This window comes from Pyrgilauda ruficollis, unplaced genomic scaffold (genome assembly GCF_017590135.1).
Source record: "Pyrgilauda ruficollis isolate IOZ18807 unplaced genomic scaffold, ASM1759013v1 scaffold60, whole genome shotgun sequence".
Classification (NCBI taxonomy): Eukaryota; Metazoa; Chordata; class Aves; order Passeriformes; family Passeridae; genus Pyrgilauda; species Pyrgilauda ruficollis.
In genome coordinates, this window is record NW_024527711.1 from 2,847,610 (window position 1) to 2,869,996 (window position 22,387).

General features: G+C 36.0%; 1 protein-coding gene across 4 annotated transcripts in view; it reads right to left on the reverse strand.

Moving 5' to 3' along the window:
- PICALM (phosphatidylinositol binding clathrin assembly protein) overlaps positions 1 to 22,387 on the reverse strand; it is a 66,349-nt gene that overhangs the window by 24,571 nt on the left and 19,391 nt on the right. For all 4 annotated transcript variants that reach the window (XM_041483639.1, XM_041483638.1, XM_041483641.1 and 1 more), the window contains exons 2-12: positions 15,942 to 16,084; positions 13,693 to 13,768; positions 12,360 to 12,462; positions 9,944 to 10,037; positions 9,326 to 9,437; positions 7,852 to 7,958; positions 6,637 to 6,678; positions 5,847 to 5,932; positions 4,490 to 4,613; positions 4,013 to 4,149; positions 1,620 to 1,720 (exon numbers count right to left, since the gene is read on the reverse strand). In XM_041483639.1, the coding sequence (XP_041339573.1) occupies positions 1,620 to 1,720; positions 4,013 to 4,149; positions 4,490 to 4,613; positions 5,847 to 5,932; positions 6,637 to 6,678; positions 7,852 to 7,958; positions 9,326 to 9,437; positions 9,944 to 10,037; positions 12,360 to 12,462; positions 13,693 to 13,768; positions 15,942 to 16,084 (1,125 nt within the window). The remainder of the gene's footprint in view (positions 1 to 1,619; positions 1,721 to 4,012; positions 4,150 to 4,489; positions 4,614 to 5,846; positions 5,933 to 6,636; positions 6,679 to 7,851; positions 7,959 to 9,325; positions 9,438 to 9,943; positions 10,038 to 12,359; positions 12,463 to 13,692; positions 13,769 to 15,941; positions 16,085 to 22,387) is intronic.

Genomic DNA, 22,387 nt, shown 5'->3' on the forward strand with positions numbered 1-22,387 from the left:
GCTCAACTTTCAGGTTCATGAAGAAATGCTAAATTGTGATGTGACCTTTGAGAGGCAGATAGTTCCCCTTTCATATCTCACACATGAAACAAACAGGACAAGCTGAAACAGAAGGTATTGTGCAGAAAGCAATCAAGATGACCCAAACCATTTTTCTTCATTTCTAAACTCTAAGCCTATTATAGCACTGAAATTTGTATGCCTAACTCCATACACTCCTTGCTACGTCTTTCTCCAAAGATGCTTTACTCAGCAGAACTAAAGAACAAGTAAACTACTCATTTATTTTAGAAGCTGCCACATATATTAGTCGTGCCTTCCTCACTCAAAATTCTATTTCCCTACAAACAAATGTGAGAAGGTACAGAAAACAAAGTACACAGCAAAAAGTAAATAGGAAAGCAGAATACATACACAGCTTATTATGAAGACACATTAGATAGCTGGAAAGATGTTAAGAAGAGCTATAGCTCATAAAAAGAAATAGGGAAGTAAAAATTTAGAACAGGGTTGTTCTGATGCCTATGAAACTTCCTGAAGCAGCAACTCCCAATTTTTCGCATCATAAAATAAAACATTTTTGCAAGCATCTAATTTAGAAAAAAATAATCTGGAAATAGCCACATAGTTCAGGAGTTTACTATTTTATTAAACGTCATTTATATAGAAAAATAAACCAACACAACCTCCCTCTCCCTCTGTAATAAAGCTCTTTAATCCTCCACCAGGATAACCAACAGTTATACTGGCAATATAATGCTGTATCTGAATTATTCTGGAACACTGCAAAGCAGCCAAGAACTTTGAGTAAACATCAAAATGCTCCAGTACTCAGACCAATCTTGAAAGAAAATTCATGACTTTCTAGAACTCTCTTGTTTGACCCCTTGGTTTGAGAACTTGATTGTACCAATAAGATCATTTCAGCTTATTCAGCCCATCCTAGAAACTGGACAGAATGAAAATTTGAGTGTTCTGGAGCACATTTCAGAGAGAAGAATATAAATTTTGTCTCTCACTTAAGAGGTCCAACCACAGCTTTTAGCTGATTTGCTGTTGTAGTTAAATGAAATACAGCAGAGAATTTGTAAAGAGAAACCTTATTATTTCAGTAACTAACTCTGGCCTTTCTTTCTATGCACAGTTGTCACAAGTGCCTCCTTTCAGGCTTCATCCAAGTTCTGCATTATCATTGCCAACAAATTTGATTTAATATTGGACAAAATTTAAAATATGTATTAAAATGGTTTTGAATTCATATTCCTGCGTTTGCAGCACAGAATGTCTCTTTTGACATCTTCACTGAACTGACTTCTAAACAGCTAAGTTTCTGCAGCTGGCTATGTGAATCTTGAAGAGAGCAGTTATGAGGCTGGCAGAGGTCATCAACAATTACAGTAACTTTGCTAATAAGAAAACATATAAAAAATTTATAATCACCACACACTGCTACGTTATTTTTATCTATACACATATTTTACTTTTTCTCATCCCTTGATTCACTTGTAATGTCTTAAGATCTCTCTCTTTAAGGAGGAAATAGCCCCCTATTAGGGGGGCAGCATGTACAGGAACATGGCCATAGCAATTAGAACCTTAATCCAACTCAGAATTCTTACCTCCCCAGGTACTTCCTACTTGTGGAGCAGCTGATATAGGATGTACAGACGGATGAAAAGTTGGCTGCAAATCAAGCAGATCATTTGGCAGCTTTGAAGTGCTACAAAGATAAATTAATACAACTGTTTGAACTACATCACAGTTTTCAACATAGGCAAATACTAGCCACTGTCAACAGTAATGAAAGCTTTGTTACAAAATGGTTATTATAAAATGGATAAAATTGAGCCAAAATCAGAAGGGCTGGTGAGCTCCATTTTTCAATTCTGTAAGAAAGTGTTAATTTAGCAAGGTAAGTTGTATGTTATGCCAAGGGACTCTTCTCAAAGTTGTCCAAGACAAAAACAGGTGTCCTGACAGTCCAACACCAGGCTAGATGTTATATTCAGAACTCTTCATCAACTTCTAAAGTCACCTCATGAAAACTCTATAATACAACAAAAAAAGACAGTCAAAATGAACTCTAATGGGCTGCACCACCAAAGTATTACTCTAAATTCCACAACTCCCATCTTTCCCCTATAATCACTGCTGAGAAACTACGTCACAACCATGAGCTATTAAAGACCTTTGGGGAAAGCAAAATCTAAGAGGCCTTGAAACACTTGATCACACATCAGGCATGTGAATGAAAACATATTTAAGTGCATATTTTAGACCATTCAAAACCAAATTGAGATCTTATAACATCACGTAGAAATTAAGAGTGATGGCTTATATACAACTGCTGCATTAATTTAAGGAGTCAGACAAGAACAGTACAATTCATCCTCTTGAAGAGAGTTCATTTTACACTTTAAATGGGTCTTGGGGAAAAAGAAAAGAAAAAAAAGACTACTGTCTTCTCCCAGAAACTTTCAGGACATGAAATGAACCCAAATCTGCACATATGTCTTCTACTATGCACAGAAGCTGAATCACTGTGACATCCAAACATCTCTCTAAATGAAACCAGCACAAGAGTTTAATGGCTAGTAGTGACATCCTAGATCTCCGTATATTTTCTTGCTCACCCGATCACTTGCATAATTCACAGTTTTTCGTATTGCATGATTCATTTCAGCAGTGATTGAAATCACATTTTGCCACTACTGCTCCTATTAAAAAGCAGCATGGTCTGGCACTGCCCTGTAATGTGAGCAGCTGAATAAAGATAATTTTAAAACTAAAGCTTGTTCAAGATAATGACAGGGATTAACCAGACACATTGCATCTAACAGCAAGCCACTGAACTTCTGACCCAGCATATCCCCTTCATGACAACTCCTGCTTTAAAATCTGTTCTTTGCTCATAACAATCATTCTTCCAGCAAGGAAATTTGAACAAGAAAAACTAGCATTTGGGGTTTTTTTTACAAGAAAACACTCTTGTACTCACTATGCAGCATTTCTATCTGTTTAAAGAAGATTTATCAGATGTTTCTATGTTCCAGACCTCTTAAGAAACAAGATCAGATACTCAAGTTCAAAGCACACATCAATTTCAAGTTTTCTGACCTCTAAAAAGCAATTAAAAAAAAATCTTTTTACCAGGAAGTCTGTTACTAACACTGACAGATTCTCTAGCTTCTTATATGTGACTCAGCTATTTACCACATATTTGGTGTCAAGTAATTTCCTACAATAGCTTTCTAATGGGAAAGAAAGCTGTCAAAAGAGCAATGGATTCTTATGTGAGCTCTAACAGAACAACTAAGCAATCCCTTCAGGTTTAGGATCAGGCTCAAAGCAAAAAATATGACTTTAGAGCGTGGATTCCTCCTATACTGATAAAAGCACTGTACCTTCTGCTGCTGCTTAGTTTGACAGGTATTTTACAGAATAAGATCACACACTTGCTCATACCAACAGCTCCTGTTAGTCAAAGACCAGATTAGCATGCAGTGAGTACCCTTGCACTTTCTTTGCAGGTCCTGGCAGAAATGTTCCAGATACAACACAAGGCCTGCCTCTCATTTCAAACCCCGTTTCAGGCTTTTCTTTTTCAGAAAAACTAGCCAGAATATTTGCCATTCTACCTTTAAATATCTAGAAATGCATTTTATTTATGACTTCTCAACCAGAATTTTTATTTGACTTCTCAAATTTACTTGTAATATTCCTTGGGGACAAAGCATGTGCGTTTTACAGTTCCAATCATCTGGCTTACGGACTAATAACAGCTACAAGGGCTGTCAGCAGTCAGTTTATACCAGAAACATCTGCAAACAGATGAGAACACAGTTTTATGTTATTTATTGCTATAGGCTGTTTTCCCATCAGCTTCACTATAATTTCTGATCACATTGCTAATGTACTCTACACCCAACCAATCTTGTGCAATATACACTCTGTGGCAGAAGTTCAGAGGAAACCCTTGCGGCAGCACATCCCAGTGGAGGATTCAGCATACCTGTTAGAGGAGCTAGGGGTAGAAAAAATATCAATGGCTGGTGTAGTCATTATGCTTCCTGCTGCAGTTGACACAGGAGAAGCTGCCGTGGTTAAAGAGGTATGAGGCTTCTTTGCAAGTTCTTTTAGACGTTGCTCCTGTTGGGAAAATGAGCTAGTATAAGAAATCTGAATATTTGTGCATATGACACTGGAGGTAAATAAACCAGAACTAAAGAATCATTTATTCCACACACTAGTGTTTGCCACTTGTAATTACAAGAGTCAGTGGTGCCACAAATGCTTCAGAAAACTATTTTAACAAACCCTCCATAAGCTGTACCATCTAAGTACACACAATTCTACTTCCAGCACTTTGCCAACAGTACATGTTCATTATTAATAACTCTGTTTTCCCCTTTGCTTCTTTATGAATCCTAATAAGCTATCAAAAAGAACACAGGAAAAGCATTTTCAATTAAAAATTCTGTATGCTTACCTTTAAAGCTTTTAAGAGAGCCTGTTCTTCCTCTAACGCAGCTTGTTTTTCCCTTTCATCCACTTTTGTGAGGGACAGGCCAGTGCTTGCAAGGGAAGAGACTGCATTGGAAAGGGTGGTAGCCCTAAAGTAATTGGACAGGAGAAAAGCTGGCTGTTAACAGACAACACGTGATAGCAGCGTCTGAAGAACACTTCGCTCGTATCCACCCAGTCTCCTTCTGAGCTCTGTGTAACATTGGCTAAATCTTACACTGCACAAGTGAAAAGTTTAAATAAGAGACATCATATGAAATGCAAAATTAAAAATGCCCATAAATTTTGCAGTCTACTCTGCTGGCTTTTGGATTTTCCACCTTAAATGCTTCCCCTCCAAACTGCATCACAAAATTCACATTTGAAGCCTTTTCTCTTTTCCTGTTTGCTGTGTGCCTACAAATAATGTCATTTTAAGCAATCTCCAATCATCTAGGCTCCATTTCAAATTGTTGTTAATTTAACAGGTTTAGTGAACAAACTATCAATGCTCTTAATATATCCCAAAGGAAATTTGTAATTTATCATCATGTTTAACAGTATGCAAAAAGACATAAAAAAAATTTAACTTTTAACAGAGTAATCTTACAAAAGAAAGCAAATATTCTAAAAATTAGCATTATTTCTAATTTTTAGAAATAAACAAAATAGTGCCCTAATAGTCACTGCCATAATGAGCTCATAAAATATTACTGCCTCAGTTTTTGAACATGCAATAAAGAAATGCTATTTAATTTTACAAGTCTTACCCCGAAGATTATGCTTTGTTAAATTTGAACAATGAAATTTGTCATGTAGAGGGGACTTGTCAATATTTTCTGCTGTATTTTGGAAAGCACTCACAATAATTTAATGCTATGTATTATGGCTTTCGCTTCCAATTACTTTCAAAATTCATTCTTAACGTAAGGACTTCCTGGAAGCATGTCCTTGCTTTTGACAAAACAGGGATTAAAGCTGAGATGTAGAAGTCTAACGACATGCATTTATTCATGTTGCATACCTTGCAGAAGTCTAATTATTAATATAAAATGAACGTTTGCAGGTAGTACATGAAAGAAACTTAGTTTCTCTTCAGAAGTTCAGGATCAAATGCTAAAGTGTAAGTAGGGATGCTAGAGGAGGCCCTTACAGCTCCTTAGATTCTAGTTCTGCTGACCTGAAAGAAGCTGTTTTAAGATATGATAGCTTGCTAATCCATCATTGCTCATACAATGCCTTTAAGGAAGCCTCCTCAAATCTTAATTTACAATGAAATTGAAAAAAAAACCTGATTTAACACTTGATTTGATAGTTGTCCAAAAGGACAAGCGTATAAGCACCTGCTTGCAGCTGTGGAATCTTTGATTTTCTTCCCCTCTAGAGAAGCTAAATGTTGTTCCAAAGCATCAAGAAGGCTACTCGGTGCCTGCAAAGAGAGACATTGGGGAATACATTTGAAGAAACCAATAGTTCAAATATTTTCAGACAATGCAATTGTAGGGCAACTGGTACAACAGCTCTGAATACTTTTACCCCCTCTTGGCATTCTGTACATATTTAATGACTTCAAGTATAAGGTGATGTATTCTACTCATGACATTATTCCATCACAATGATTTATCAGCAAGGACTGAAATAAGTCAAGAAATGTTAAAATTAACAGCTAGGAAACAGCACACAGATAATCAGAAGCATTCGGTGTTTTAAGAGACACTAAGAAGGAAATTGTATCTAAAGTAATTTCTCTGTGCATGTTCTGCAAGCCTTCACATTAACTTCAATAGGCATATAGCCAAAAGCAAGGCTGCTAAAAGCCACAGCTTTGTAATATCATGTAAGACTTTCATTATGTGACCTCATAGATATAAACTGTGTCTTCAAGCATGACAGAAATAAGGTTATCTTAAAATTCAATTAGAGAATGACAGAAACGTTATAAATATTTTACAACAGGATCACTGGATATAAAAGCCAGGCTCTGACAGAGCTTGGATTTAATCACAAACTGAGAGATAACTTGGTGACAATGTATACAATAATGCCTAAGTGAGTACCATAATGGCATTTCTAATCATGCAACCCTAAAAATACACATACATGCACTGGCAAACACATAATAGGTTTATCTACCTGTGAGAGATCTGGTATGTCTCCTCTGTCAATTCCAACTTGCTGTAATAAAACAAATGAGCTTTAGAACCCGTTTGCTTTTGTTTAAGGCAGAGATGCTCAGAAAGTAAACAACATTAACATGAAGTAATGCAAAAAGCACAAATCTGTTCAATACAAATTTTAAATCTCCAGAGTCTGTACTCCATAATGGCTGGTTGTAAAAAATTCTTGTTAAATGTATACACATTGAAGTAGGCATATTACACAGATATTGTAACAGATAGAACCTTAGAAACAAGAGAGCAAGAACCCAGTGTTTTAGAACCTGAAGAAGATTGCCTATCTCACAATTCACACAGCAAACTCTCAGACCTACTGACACACAGGATATATTCGATGAAACAAAGCATCAATGAAGTTTTGTAAAGAAACATTTTCCTAAAATGCAGATGAAATTTAGGATGTTTGCAGCAGGACATATACTGTTACAACAGAAAGATCAATACTCTCAACTTCAATTGATGGTCTTATCACCTGAAGACAGTATCTCTGACAGAGACACTGTCAGGACAGACAGCAAGCCAAGCTTGAAGGCTTATTATTTTGTTAAGAGAGGTATGAATACAAAGGAAACAAAAACAAGAAGAGGAGCACACCTCAACTGAGGAATTCCCTAATATTAGGACATCAATTTAGCAGTGCTCTAGAAACAAGAAGGCAACAGACTAAGCATTCTTCTTTAAAAACCCACATAGTAAACATTTGCTTTTCCCTCTATGAGCACACCTACAGCAAAAAATCTTGAAGAAATCCCATGTTCATCTGTTTGTCTCAGTTGCTTATTTCTGAAGCTGTTATTACATCTAAAACTCCTGGTAGAATTGTGGGTTTCAAACTAGAACACAGCTAGAAACATAGAAAGCAGATCACCATGAAGTTCCTTTGTTTGTTTAAAGCAAGTCTGTTCTTCAAAGAAAGCTCACAAGTATTCCATAACCAAGGAAATTTTAAAATGCACATTAATAAATTCTCCTCAAGTAAAAGATAAACCAATAAGCATTCCACAGTCTGGTTTTCCAATACAGTCCTCAAATGAACTAATCACCAAATGAACAAGATGACCCTTAAGTGAACAGCAAATAAGCAGGAAGGAAGAAGGACATGTTTTATGATAAAATAAGCACTTTACAAGCTTTTTCAAATAAACAGCTAAGTTGACTGGCTTAAGTTTACCTCTGCAACTTTAAGGAACTCTGAGATCCGTGTCATTCTAGTGAGGAACTTCTTATATATATCAAGGCCTTCTTTGCATTGGTTCTTTTTCATATCAAAGTATTTTTCTATAAACAGTAAGAATATTTGCATTAAATAAGAAATCAAGAATTGCAAAGGATATGCAAAGTAAAAGCATGTAAACCAAGGCAAACAGAAAATACCTGCAGATCTGTTATTTTTGATAACTGCAGAAATTACTACGCCTAACTTGCACCAAATGACAAAAGTTCTGTCAAATGTGAGCTATTGGTTCCATGCATGCAATGACACCTTACCTTGCAGGTACTAGATAGCACAAAAGCATAACCACCTTGAAGAGGACAATGAAGTTTAAGAATAGGTCACTCAAAGAAATGTAAATTCATCTTCTTGGGAAGAAGATCAAACAAACAAAAAAGGGGCAGTTTTACAATTTGGCAGTCAAATATCTACTCTATTCCAGTGCCCAGATATCAGGCAAGATTTTGATCTTCTCTGACAAACTGATGCCTCTTACTATGGTCTGGGGCAGTGAAGTACAACTGATTAGAAAACACCAGTGCTGAAAGCAAGAGGGTCCCACTCCTCTTTCAAAAAGCCCTTTCAAGGCCTGTTTCTTCTTTTTTGTTAAGCTTCACTCAAAGCATAAGTTGAAAGCAAGTGCATATTATTTCTTACCAGGGGAAAGGAAGCTGACAGGGGCATCACACTGGAAGACTGACTGACTTCAGATTGTCCCTTACTGAGTTATCCTGGATTTTACTTTTCATTTTGCAAGCACTGGGTAATGACAGCAATCAGGTACCTTCATCTCATCACAGCATATAACAAAATCAAGTAAGTAAACTGATTACTTTCCACTTAACTCTTTCCTAAATTTAGGAAAATTCATCTCCAGTATGTGTAAGTGAAAGGGCCTTAACCCTGAATTTTTAATTCTCATTAATATAGAAGATACGGTCTAGGAACATAAGACAACCAATCATGGAAACAAGGCAACAACGAACTTTCAACAGCCAAGCCATCACTGATGTTGTGACTGCAGATTTGCAACTGACCACAACTGACTCCTTTACTAGGAAACACAAACTGTTTCTTAAGAAAATCCCCAACCAACATTAATATTTTAATTCAGGTTTGTCATGCAGTTCAATAAGACAAAATTTAAAAAAACAAAAAAACCAAAACCAATGCACACAAAAATCCCCAACAAAGCAAAGCAAGAAAACAAAATAGGTGAATAAAATCTTGGATGGACTTTGCTTTCAGATTTTACCTAACCCTGGGCACAAAGCAAGGTCAAATGCAACTGCACAGAAAAACACTGGAAATAACAGAAAACTTTTGATGTTTTACAGTAAGAGTGTTTCAGTTTCTCAAGAGAGCAGCTCTCATGAATCATTCACTGAGTTCCCCCCCAGAGCTAAGCATTGCAGAAAGCAGTTGTATTTACCCAAGAGGTTAATAATCCCTTCGTTATATGCCGCAAACAGTCTAATGGCATCTTTGAAGAGGAGCATGAAGGCAGCATTAATTACACCATTTGTAAGTTCATTGCTATTAACCTAGGAAGATCAGAGAAAAAGTTAATTGAACAGGACTGATCTCTTACTGGACAACTTCTAGTTAAACTTCAGCACACTATCTCAAGACAGGCTTTTCAGTCATCTCACTGGCTGTCAGCAGAAAGTAGCACCATAACTAACCAACGGTTTCATCACAGAATTAAATCAAATCATTTTGGCAGACATTTTTGTTAACCAATGCTAATGTTAACTAACTTAACTAAAAGACAGAGGGCATAAATAATCAGCTTTTCAAGAAACAAGCAATTCTTACATAAGGTACACAATAAAAACACAGTAATTTAGCACAAAGCATTCTCCCTAGAGAGCATTGTGTCTATTTTTTCTGATTTCTTGGGCATATACCAATGAACAAAATAATTTGCGCTCTTTGATCTGTGCAGATAACATGGAATCAAGAGCAAGACATTTAATCTTGAACCTATTTTACGTATTAGTACAGGAGGTTGATGGAATGTTAGAAATGTACATGCTGCTAAACTTACATTAAAGTCAAGAAGTGCATCCATTTGATTCTGTATAATTGGTACAGTTTTTAACAGTTTTTCTGTGCTCATTGTTCTCATCACTCCATCAGCCCTATTGTGAGGAAAAAAAAACAAAACACAAACAAAAACCCAAAGAAAATTCTTCACATGAATTTTGAAGGTAATTGTTAGTAAGAAACAATAGAAAATATATCAGGTCATCAAAGAAACCATTTAAGTCTTTGCCATACAAAGCCATCCTTGTGGTGTTTAGGAATGGTGTCTAGCCAACATAACTGTAATAACTGCAGCGCAGAAAGACAACTTATTTGGTCAAAATATTACTCCAAGATAAACTTTTATTCAAAGAAAATGAACCTGATAGTGTTTAGAAATAGAGGAGAGCTATAATGCATCAGGTAACAAAAAAAAATAAATTCCAAAGATTATTTTTGAAGCAATTTTTAATGTATTCTTTTTCCAATCACCCAATTATTATTTTGTATCAGTTTGGATTCTTTTCAACTTAAAGAAGAAAGAATTTAAAAATGCAGCAGTATGTTTTTCAAGCTTTTTCAGAAAGATTCTAGAGACTACATCAAATTTCCTTTTAACAGCTGACCAGCAATATTTGCTTGTTTATTAATTGCTCAGATTGAATAGACTAAGATTGGCTGCACTTTTGAAAAAAACATCAAATGAATACCAAAAATATCTGAGAAAAGCAACAGCTGAGGAAAGGACTAAATCCCCTCAGTGACATGAAACAACTGCTTTCTGTAAGACAAATCAGACAGCCTTGCAGTTCATCAGCATGCACAGAGCAAACCAAATACTTCCTGCAAGTGCAAATCTCATAGTGCATCTTCACAGAACAGTTTGTGGCTGTTCTCCAGGTTGGAAAGCAGTGGGGAGCATGCTGCTTCCAGCTCTCTACTTGTGCTGCGTATTTACTCCTAACAGCAAACAGCAAATGCAAGAAACTGAATGGGGCAGAGCATGGGTGTGAGGGCCCTGAGAAAAATGGAGTAGGAAAGGCAGATTGCTGCCATCAGAAGTTATTCCTATTGGCTCACAGAAGGACCTCCAGGCACATGGTGCAGGCTAAATAATTCACCTCATTAGACCTAAAACACCTGATAAAATAATTGTGTATCTCTCTAGAGCTGCTGCAGCCACCTTACTGCACACAAACCTTAGGTGTGGAAAATACTGTTTTGTGCTGTTGGCAATCAATCCAAGCAACTCTAAAGGCAGAATGAGAAAAAGGAGCCCAGGCATCTCACTCTACTGTCACAATTGAAACCAAAATGGACTCAACAGTCTCAGCAAGGAGGCAGAAGGGATTTAGACAGTGTTCTAAGGCCCACTCCAAATGCCTTTACAACATTAATGCAAAATACCATTAGAGAGCCCATTAGTAAAATTAATTCATTCAATAGTATTAAATTCAGATTTCTGTGGATTAAACATTAAGTTTTTACTTCCAATACAAATTCAGCTATATGAATGATAAAAGACACCCAAATGTAAAACTAGCATTATGCTTTTAAATCTTAAAATGCACCATATAAAAAGATAATGGACAAAGACAGAAAGACTCAACTGTGATTGATACCTTCTCTATACTTTTAAATATTAAAAAGCACCATATAAAGATAATGGACAAAGACAGAAAGACTCAACTGTGATTGGTACCTTCTCTCCAGCCTTCCCAAAGAAGAGCTCCAGATGAATTAATTCACTATAACATGTAATTTACCAAACTACTGGTGCTCTGCACTGTGTTATTTTACATGTAAACAGCTACCTGGTGTCAAAATAACTCATTTCTCTTAAGTGAGCACACTTTCCAGGGAAAATTTGTATTCCTATTGACCAACTCAGGATAGGATCTGCTGTAATGTACTATCAAAAGTACAAATTTACACTACCTTCACAAAGGTAGTAAACTTCACACAGATATTTTGTGACAAAAACAGAGGAACATTACGAAGGACTGCAAGGTGTTTCACCTGTCATTTAAACCTTCCAGAGCTAGAAGCACAAATGAATTGCATGGTTCTCTATATTACATAAAAGGCAAAGTAAGTAATCTATTGTGAAAGACTTGTTCAAACTTCTACTTTTTTATATAGACTTCCATGCATACCACCTTTCATTCCTTATATTAAACTGTTAATGTTTAAAGATAAAATTACAAAAACTGAAGTTTTTGTAATATATGTAATATATGTTTTGTAATATATGTAATATATGTTTTGCAATATATATTATTGGGCAGTTGGGCTTTTGTGTGTCATGGGAGATATTCAAAAGAGAAAAGGAATCATTATTGTCTGTATTAAGCCTGAGCTAACATTGGTATTTTTCACTAGAATTACAGGACATACAACAAAACCTCAGTATCAGTAGAACAAAATGCAGTCCTTACCCTCTTTTTACTTTTGTGAAGTCAAAAGCCACTTGTCTATAGGAAACTGCCTTTTCATTCAAATACCTGCTATACCGCCTGATAAACGTTGACATGTCATAACCTAAAAAATAAGTTTCAGGGGTTTATTACCTACCTAATCAAAGAATAAGAATGTTATTCAAAAGAAAGTGCAAAATATTAACACAAGACAGCTCCATTGACTACGCAAAATTGTGCAAAAATATGATCTGAAAATAACTGCGTCATTGTAGTCACCATGTAAATCAAACAGAAAATACCACAAATATTTAGACAACCTCAACTATGTAAAAGTTTACACTTCACTTCCTAAGGAAATCACTTTCACAAGCAAAATGAAGTAATTTTTATGCAAGTTCTTTTATACTACAATAGAAATTACTATTAAAAAATTAAATTATGCATTCACAAAGGCATTCACACTAGCTCCCCAACACCTTGTCTCATTTGCAACTGAATATAAAAAAAAAGGCTTTGATGAAAACACCACAATATGACAGAAATTTTTCTCTGTTAAGATAGCAGTGATAGCAAATATTTTGATAACTGTCAATCCAGGGGTATAGACTAAGAAGAAGGATCTGTTCATAGTATATGCTGAGACCATACAAGTTAAAACTCCAAAAACTGACAACTTGATAGAGTCTTGGTTATAACTGAGAAGGTTTCTGTCCTCAGGCAACAACTTTGGCTGCCTGTTCTAGTATACTTGTGGCAAAGATCAGAAGTACATAAGAAGCAGTAGACAAAGTAAGGAACCACCTTAGGAGAAAAAAACAATGCCAGCTACAGGTATGGTCAGAACTGCACTGAAGTGCAGCATAACAGTTTGGAAGACTATTTCAGTTGAAAAATCTGAACCAGAGAAAGACTTATTTGCCCACCGAATTAATTTAAAAAATAAATGGAATGGTCTTTGATCCATTTCCCAAAAAAGTAATTTTAATTTTTTTTAGATACGATTCTTGTCTCACTGACATGATGTATGTACATGTGATGCATTTTTGAAAAATTAATCATCAAAGTTGCCTCATTTGGAGAGCTCTGTCTCTAGAGTAATAAGAGGGATACTGAGATCCATATGTCTAAGGAAGTCAGAAGCCTTTAAGAATGCCTGTTAGAAAAGATGCAACATGTCCTCCAGCAGACAGTTCCTGCCACACCATTAGAGCATTTTATTTAAGAAATGGAGTCTGGGGTAAAATGGACAGAAAAGTAACTTCCTAAATGACAGAGTTCGTTAAGAGTAACCAAGTTGTCTTTGCTGTTCCTCAGCACGTTACTAACTTTTAATGAATTAAAGACACCTTACCTTGCAATCCACTTTTGTCTAGGAAATTGCTCAAATTAAACAACGTGTTTCTGGACGCCAGATACTGGATAAAACGCTAGACAAAAGAGAAAAAAATTGAATACTTTTACTGTGTTACCAAGGAGAAGGAATTGTGTTAACAATACTAGAAACTTTTCATCCAGGTTACAAAATTCAGCTTTTAAGACTTAACACTGACTTCAAATCTGAAAACATTACGAAACCAGCTAAGCTATCGAAGTAAGCTAGTTATTTTTTTATCCATAAATCTCTGAAAAAATCCAAGTGGAATTTTGTACGAAGGCCTCATTTAGTTGGAGTTTATTTTAAGCCAGAATATAGAACTCTGAACTTCTGAAAAAATCCCTTCAAATACATTCTTATTTTACATGCTCATAGTTGTTTCACTGACTTTAATTTTATAACAACTGATTTATTATTACTAATTAGCCAAGTCACCTTTGCTCAGCATAAAATTGTAATGGTACTTAGCTTAACTATGAAAATAGGTGATGTAAATGTTAGTTTGCTTATAAATCAAATATCAAACATAACAATTAATATAAAGCATTAACACTGTATCACAATACTTCTAATTATATTCAATTACAAATTATGCTTCACAAGGTGAATGACGCTATTTTCATCTTGTAAAGACACATTTCAGCTCGTTGACACAATTTAAAAGGAAAAAATTTGTACAGAGCTGCTACAAAAATAAGCCAATCATCCAGTTGCAAGAAACATTCTGACAAAAGACAAAATCAGTGTTGATTAGTATAACATGTACTAGTTCATTACTTTCATTAGCCTACATAGGTTACAAAGAAAAAAGACTGGAGAAGAGTAAAGGCACTCAGTTACCTACTTATAAAGGAATTAAGGCAAAGTTGGAGGCACCATGCCTGGAGGTATTTAGAAGACACACAGATGTGGCATTTGGGGTTATGGGTTAGTGGTGGACTTAGCAGCACTGGGTTAGCAGCTGGACTTGATCTTAAAAGTCCTTTGCAATCTAAATTATACTATAATCAATTTGCACTCTCATTGTTCAAGTACTATTGCCAAATGTGAAAAATTTCGTTTTCAGCAGCAACCTTACCCTCAATACTTCTGTAATATATTTGGCAAGCAAAATTTGTTTGTGAATTCTATTCTTAATGTGAAGTATTTCAGACAGTGGTCCCATGAAATACTTTTAATTATTACTATGAACTATTTTGGTATCAGTTTAAAATTCATACGACTGAAAATGCAAGGTGTATAGATTGTGTTTTGGAAAGTGTCAATTATCCCAATGAAAAGGTTTAAGCTTCAAGCCAACAACAGAAGTTTGCCCTCTTGTGGCTTAGTTAGCTTCACAGAATAGATTTTCACCCAGACCAGCAATAACCTGCAAGGGAAACCAGTACATGTTTAAAAACTTAACCTCCCCATCCAACCCACACAAGTCAGTCAGAGGACACAGTTCCTCTGAATGTAAACTCAAATGAAAAATTTTGATAATTTGCTAAAACCATCTCAATTCCAAAGTTCATATAGCTTACCTTATTCTGCAGTAAAAAGGAATGTTTACAAAAATTTTCTAAGAAAGCCTTAGAAATATTTTTTTTTGCTTTTTTAAAGGCAAAACATTCAAGCTGCTGCTATGCTTGGCTTGGTATTCCAAACAATAAGACTCCTTAGGAATTAAAATTGTGAGACAAAACAGGTTTATTCCTTTTTGTGTAACTTGGAGTTACATTTGTTAAACTGTTTAACTGTTAACAGTTTGGTGTTATTTCACCCTGTCCTAGAGTGACCCTCAAAGCCAACTCATAGGCACACATTTGTTTTCATTGTAAAAGATTAGGTTGTGATGGTAGAAATTAACGTAGAATGAAGTTATCTAGGAGAAAAGACCAGAGGGTTAGCTACAGCACGAAGGCAAAAATGCTTCAATTTCCAGCTTGTAGAATCCCATGCAAGTTAGTTTTTCTTGGTTTTTTTTTTCTTTCATCATTAGAATATGAACATAGGAAAAAGGTACCCTCAGCATTTGGGACATTTACTTTTTATGCTAGAATTGCACACTTTGAAGTAGAAACAACAGAAACAAATGGAAGATGAGACCTGTGTTCATTCAGAGTAGGATCCAAAAAGGCATACTGGAATTGTCTTACAAAAGAATTACTGGAAGCACTTAGGTGACATTCACAGGAATGAGGGACTGCAACTGTTCTCAAAATAATACATCATTTTTGTATTACCTCATTTCCATACACCATTAGATGATGGGTTGTGATAAGAGATTTGAAGACCACTACCCAGCTACTGTTGGTAGTTCTTTCAAATAAACTATCTGCCAGTTGTGGGATGTTCACGTTCATCTCATTTGTGCACTGGATTAAATCTGCAAAAGAAAAATTTCTGTTGTTATTATCAGTTCTGTTAAAGAAGATCAATAACGCTCCCCAAAAAAATCAGTACATTCATTTTATGTAGTAATATTTTTAATGAAAACTGAGGGGCTTTCCAGCAAAATAAATATTGAAAAGAAGGATGGCTCTGGTCTATCAGAACTTAATAATACAAAGCTCACTCTGCTGACTGCCAAGATTAAACTTGCAGTTTTGCAGCTGCCTTAGAAGGCCCTGGAACAGAAGCACCATAATGACTGGCACTACCTCTGACTAACAACTCTTAGCTTTCAAACTCCTAAAGCATTAAATAGCAAAATAATTATTACATGGTACCATTTAATTAAGTTTTACTGGAAGATTATGACTAGAATTAACTGTAATCTCAGATTTCTGGCCTCTTAATGGATCAGTAAATACTTTCTAGCACTGGTTCAAAGTGAATAATAAAAGATTCAAATACTACTTAGTCCTGATAGAATGCAATCAACACCTCCAAAAAGGCAGAGGACATGTTGAGTGGAAAAAGGAGCCTCTAGCAACAAGGCCAGAAGCTGACAGATTAATTTAGTTCAGAGTTGGATCATTAACCAAAAAGATGGTTAGGAGCACAAGACCTGAGGCTGGCTACTAAAATAAAGCTTTCCCACCTCTGTTCAGCCTGGACTACTGTCTCACCTGTGTAATCATGGGGAGCTGTACTTTCAGTACAACCAACAGAACAATGTCTCATCATCCAGTAACTTATTTCCAAAGGCTGATGAAGGAAGGGATGACTTAAGATCATGACACTATGTTGACAAATACAACAGAAACAACTATATGATAATACAGCTTGCTATTATTTAATATGAAGCTTAACTTAATGCAACATCATAGTGATGAAATTTTTTGACTATTATCACTCCAAAATATTATCACTCCAAAAATAAACCAGCAATTTTCACTCAAACTGACAGCCCTGCCAAGGGCTGTAGATCAGTAAAAATCAAGACTTCAGAACATCCTATGCCTTCCTGTCTACCAAAGCATACTGGAAACGCCCATTTAATCTGAAGGCAAACATTTCACTTTTGTATACAGTTTTATATCTTCCTATGAACAATCATCCACCTTGAAGGACTCCTGAAAGACAGGACCTTCCTTCAGCCAGAGCAGCAGGTAAGCACAACTACCACATACTGTGAACTAGTATGGTCAGAACTGAAAAAGCTGCTATTTACATGTTTAAGTATTGAAGGAAGCAAGCAGGAAATGATTTCCACATTCATAAATGTAATGAGATGGAGAGATAAAACATTCTTTTATCTACAAGTAAAATTGTGATGACTACAGGCATTCATGACCTCATTTTTAAGTCACGGTTATCTATTACTGGATGATGATTTGGGGCTGTTAAGACAATGCTAGGATATTACTCAGCAAGAGACGTGCTCTGAACTGGATCATCAAAACCAAGCCCTGCAGCTTCTTCACCTTCAGGTCTTCCCTCCTAAATAGTAACACAGGCAGTTTTGTCCAAGGCTATCTGGCAGGAACATACATCAAATACAAAGGTACACACATCACTGGATGTCAAGTCATGTGTTTTGGCATAAGATGTGCAAGTGCATATTAGAAAGTGAGAATTTCTATTCCCAAATGCAACATTTGCTAGTAGATCAACAGTAATGAAAAATACAAAAGAAGAGGTGGCACTTGAAAATTCATTATCTAAAAACATTAAAAAAAACCCCACCCCAAATAAATATCCAGTGTAGATGATATTTTGTGCTGGGAGAAATGGTTTCTGAAATGCCACTGAACTTTGAAATCATAATCTGTTGCAGTGTATAAAAAAAAACAGGCTCTGTAACCCACAGAAAATCATCCCTCAAAGGACTGATGAGTGCTTCTGTGAAAAGCATATGAATGAACCTGGGGCGGGGGGCAGAGGGAGAGAGTGCAAGCACATTATGAGGAACCAGTGACCAACTGGGAGAGAACATAGGCAAGAAGAGAAGTACAGAGGCAACTCCAGCCTTCAGTGGAAGTAAATCTGCAAACACAAACAAGGGAGTCACTACAATACTACAGTTACTACAAACTGAATTTAGTAAAACATGAAATTTCTCTCTCTCCAAAATACTGATTGAACAGATGAACAACAATCTGGTATGTATTAATACCTCAAAGTACCTACATCATACACATCTCAGAAAAGTTAACATCTCTCTGAAATTTCTTTTGAAAGTATTTTCATGACCAATGCTAAATAGGTAAAGAAATATTTGCACAGTTACACCCAAATTAGAACAGCAATTTTTGTGCTAAGTGTACTATAAGCAGCATAGTACAGACAGCAAAAGATGGTATCCTTCATCCCACACTCCTGCACTACATCCCACACTGCATATACAGTGTTCTTATTTATCCTATTTCCACAAACACCCTTCATTAAAGGAGAGGAACAAATATACAGTTATTTTCACATCCTACGCTTAACACAACTTGTCTCACACCCACCTATAAAAATACTAGCTATGTGTTTGGAAATCTAAGGGCCCCAAAGCAACATATCTCTAGGCTGCTACTTACTGGAAATGCTATAAGCAATACCACAGGCAGGTGTATAACCAAAGGGTACAGCACTAAGGGGAACAGCTTTCATCTTAGAGCAAAAATAGAAACAAACAAAATAATCAAGAAAACAAAGGATAACCCTTGGTGAAAGAATGATGCCTGTTTCATTGATCATGTTGTCATGGGAGTCAAGGAGGAAGACTGAAGAGTTACTCCCGTAACACTACAGAAAGGAAAATCACTTTGTGTCAACCTTCTTCATTAAGGCCCAGAATACTTCACAGCAGAAAAATAAATACTCTCCTGGGAAATAAACCACATAAAATCATAGAATTCTGCAATTCTAAAAACTTTTAAAACTTTCACAGCATAAGACACACAGCATACAGGTGTTAGAAAACAAATGTCATTCCTTGTTTCAAAAATGGCAGCAATTAGCAACAAGAACCTTAAGCTTGCAGCTGGCTGGGAGACTTATATGAGGGAAGCTTAGACAGCCACAAATGCAGTCATATCCATGGATGTGGCCAAGGGAATGGCTACGAGGTTGCCCAGGGTGTAAAGCACATGATGCACAAGAAGTGGTTGAAGGAGGTGGGTTTATTCCACCAGTAAAACAGAAGGCTGGAGGCAGAGAGGGAGAATATAAAGGCTACCTTCAATCAGGTATTTCCTGGAGGTTCACAGGAAAAGGATGAAAACAAAAGAAAATGGTGAGGCACCAGAGCCTGTAAACAGCCAGATTTGTTAATATCCAGAGTGGTTTAAAAGCTGGAGGTCATTACAAAACCTGAGATCCCTTCCAATCTAAAGCAATTTACAAATCCATGCAAAATCTACAGAAAGAGAGAATAAAGGCAGGCAAAAACAGAGAAGTGACTTACACAAAGTAAGTTGAAGTTGGAAAGAGTAGTTCAACAGGTATTCCTAAAGATCAAAAACCTTGTGATTGACAAAACATGTTTTGAGAACACCACTTACCTACCGACACTAAAGTGTGTATCGAATTTCGGTAGAAGTTTCAGAGCCAAAACTAGATTTTCCAAGGAAACACTTGTAGCCTGTTTTAAAATAGTGTTTAGCTTTTATTTTTGTTGTAACAGTGAAAGCTTTCACTACCAAGTGACTTTCACATAATTCAGTTCAGTTTGGGTCTTTTTCTACCAAAGCAAGGGTTTTGCAAGGAATCATAACAAAGGTCTGGCCAACAGACATCTCAGCAACACTTGAAGATTTGCAATTGCACCTGTACCACAGCAAGCATATTGACTAACCCTGTTCAAGTTAACTACTGTAAAACATACAGTACAATACTCAGGCTTAGAAAAATAATATACTCACAACTCCCAACCAAGAGTTCTACAGCCTTTCAACCATTCAGCCTTCATTACAGGAAAGAGCCAAGTGATTCATTGCCTTATGCTATTCATAGTTACCAGGTGAAAGAAGTATAAAGGTGTGAAGTAGAGTAAGAGCAGAGCAAGATTGAAGATTCATACACAAGAAAGAAGCAGCAATCACCTACACAAAGCAGTGACTACAAGGCTATGATGATAAAGTATGGTGTCTACTCCACACTAGGCATGTAGATGTGGATTAGCCAATCCATGGTAAGAGTTATGAGTCTTGACCCATGGCAAACATGAGGAAGTCCGTCTGGATAATAAAGCATCAAATGCATCTACCCCAAATTACCCCAGAGAATGCATGTGCTTTCAGCATGTGCCTGTGACCTAAATCCTTGTGCAGCACCTCGTTCTGTAGCAGACAGCCTGCTAAGACAAAATTATAAAAAACTGCTTTCCTTCCCCACAAAAAGGAACCACAAGGTATCCTGAATGAGTCTTTATGATTTCTTTTCCCAGAATCTTACTCATATGAATTCACAGTAAGATTATAAAGAACTGGGTTGAGAATAGCTTTTGTTAATAGTTTTAGTTTCAGATACAGTTTCAGACTGTGTCATTTGTGGTAACCTGACAAGCAGACTGAACGTAAGCCAGATTTACATACTTCATGTACGTGCAGTACCTGATTATTTCCAATGGTTTACCTGTATCTCTCATTTTAACAACATTTTATTTGTAAGTAAAATAAACTGAAAATATTTGGAAGAGTAAGATATTCCAGGCCAGAAAGTGTGTCCCACACCCCAGTTACTTCAAAATAGGTCAAGCAACTGTGACAGATATCCATTTTGTTAGCTATTGCTTTTTCATCTTTTACACCACAGACACTACCTAGAATAAGCAAGTAATTGGTTATATGCTGCAAGTTATTGATAGTTGAGCCATTTAAATACATATAATACGAGAGACACTACCCTTTCAGTAAGCAATTGAACTATTGATCTCCAACATGAGTAGGCGGATAGTGCCAAGAGCTAAACACATTACATTCTTCACTTAAAAAATACAACAATAATAAAAGAATGTTTAAATACATATTGGTGGATCCAAAGCACAAGCCAGTGCACATCAGATTACGTTTACTCAACTGGTATTTTTTAAAATTGAAGTCCACATAGCAAACTTGGTTCTTTTTTTAAATACAAAAGGAAATATAAAACATTTATTGCATTAATTAATATTCACACAACTTATGCCCACATAGAGGAGTTCAACAGAACACAATTAATTTAGTACCTTTCAAAGTGAAGAGAAAACATGCTAGTTAGTGACCGACATTCCACTCACAAGGGTACACTTGTGGCTACTCACAATGTTGGAATACAGGACAGTGTCTATCCTTAAGATAATTTATTTAAGAGTGTGCATCTGCTTATGATCAATTCTTCTTTCACCCAAGGCCATACAAAATGATTTTTAGATTTGAGCAAAGATTTAATAATTATTGATATGGGGCTATTTTGCTTTCCTCTAAGGGACCATTTTCTCAACAAGACAAAACCTTCAAAGCTGACGCACTTTCATTTTATCATACTTTTGGAAATGAGTGGGAAAAATGTTGGCATCTCAACCCAAATGCTGAAACAAAAATAAAATACTAACAGAAAAGACATGGTTATCTACACTGTCAATACTCAAGTTAAATACCTTTCCTAGCTGCCTAGATTTCAACTCCTATAATGGTTTTCAAATTATACCAGTTTCCTCTATGCCATGGTCTCATTTTCTTCTTATTCTACACAAATATTTGATCACTGGAACAGAGCTGCTCCCTCATTTGGTCAGCAATCTTAATCAAAATGCAATTGGCTGAATCTAAAAGTCTATTAAACAGCTAAAACAATTCCAAAGGATAGGTGAGAAAGCAGCAATGCAACCATCTAAAAGTCTATTAAACAGCTAAAACAATTCCAAAGGATAGGTGAGAAAGCAGCAATGCAACCATTTCCCACACAATGACACACTGTGTAGCAGCAGTTAACACTGACAACTTCAAGAACTTGGTGAAAAATTTCAACGATCAGAAGTCAGCAAGTTCACATCAAATTGGTTGATTATATGAAAAATGTCTGGTTTTATGCCACTGAGAAGTCAGCCACTAGACCAAAAATTCCTTTCTTTGATTTTTTTTGTTAGGAATATAGTTACAGCAAGCTTTTACTATTTCTAAACAGATTTTATCGGTTTAAGACCAACATTTCCCTGCTTACCCCTAAAGAGTTCATGATCTATATAGCCATGTAGTTTTTAAATATTCCTGTTACGGGTTCTGGGAAAGCACACACGCCTGCCACGTCTTTCCTTCCCAGACAAAAGGGGGAAAAT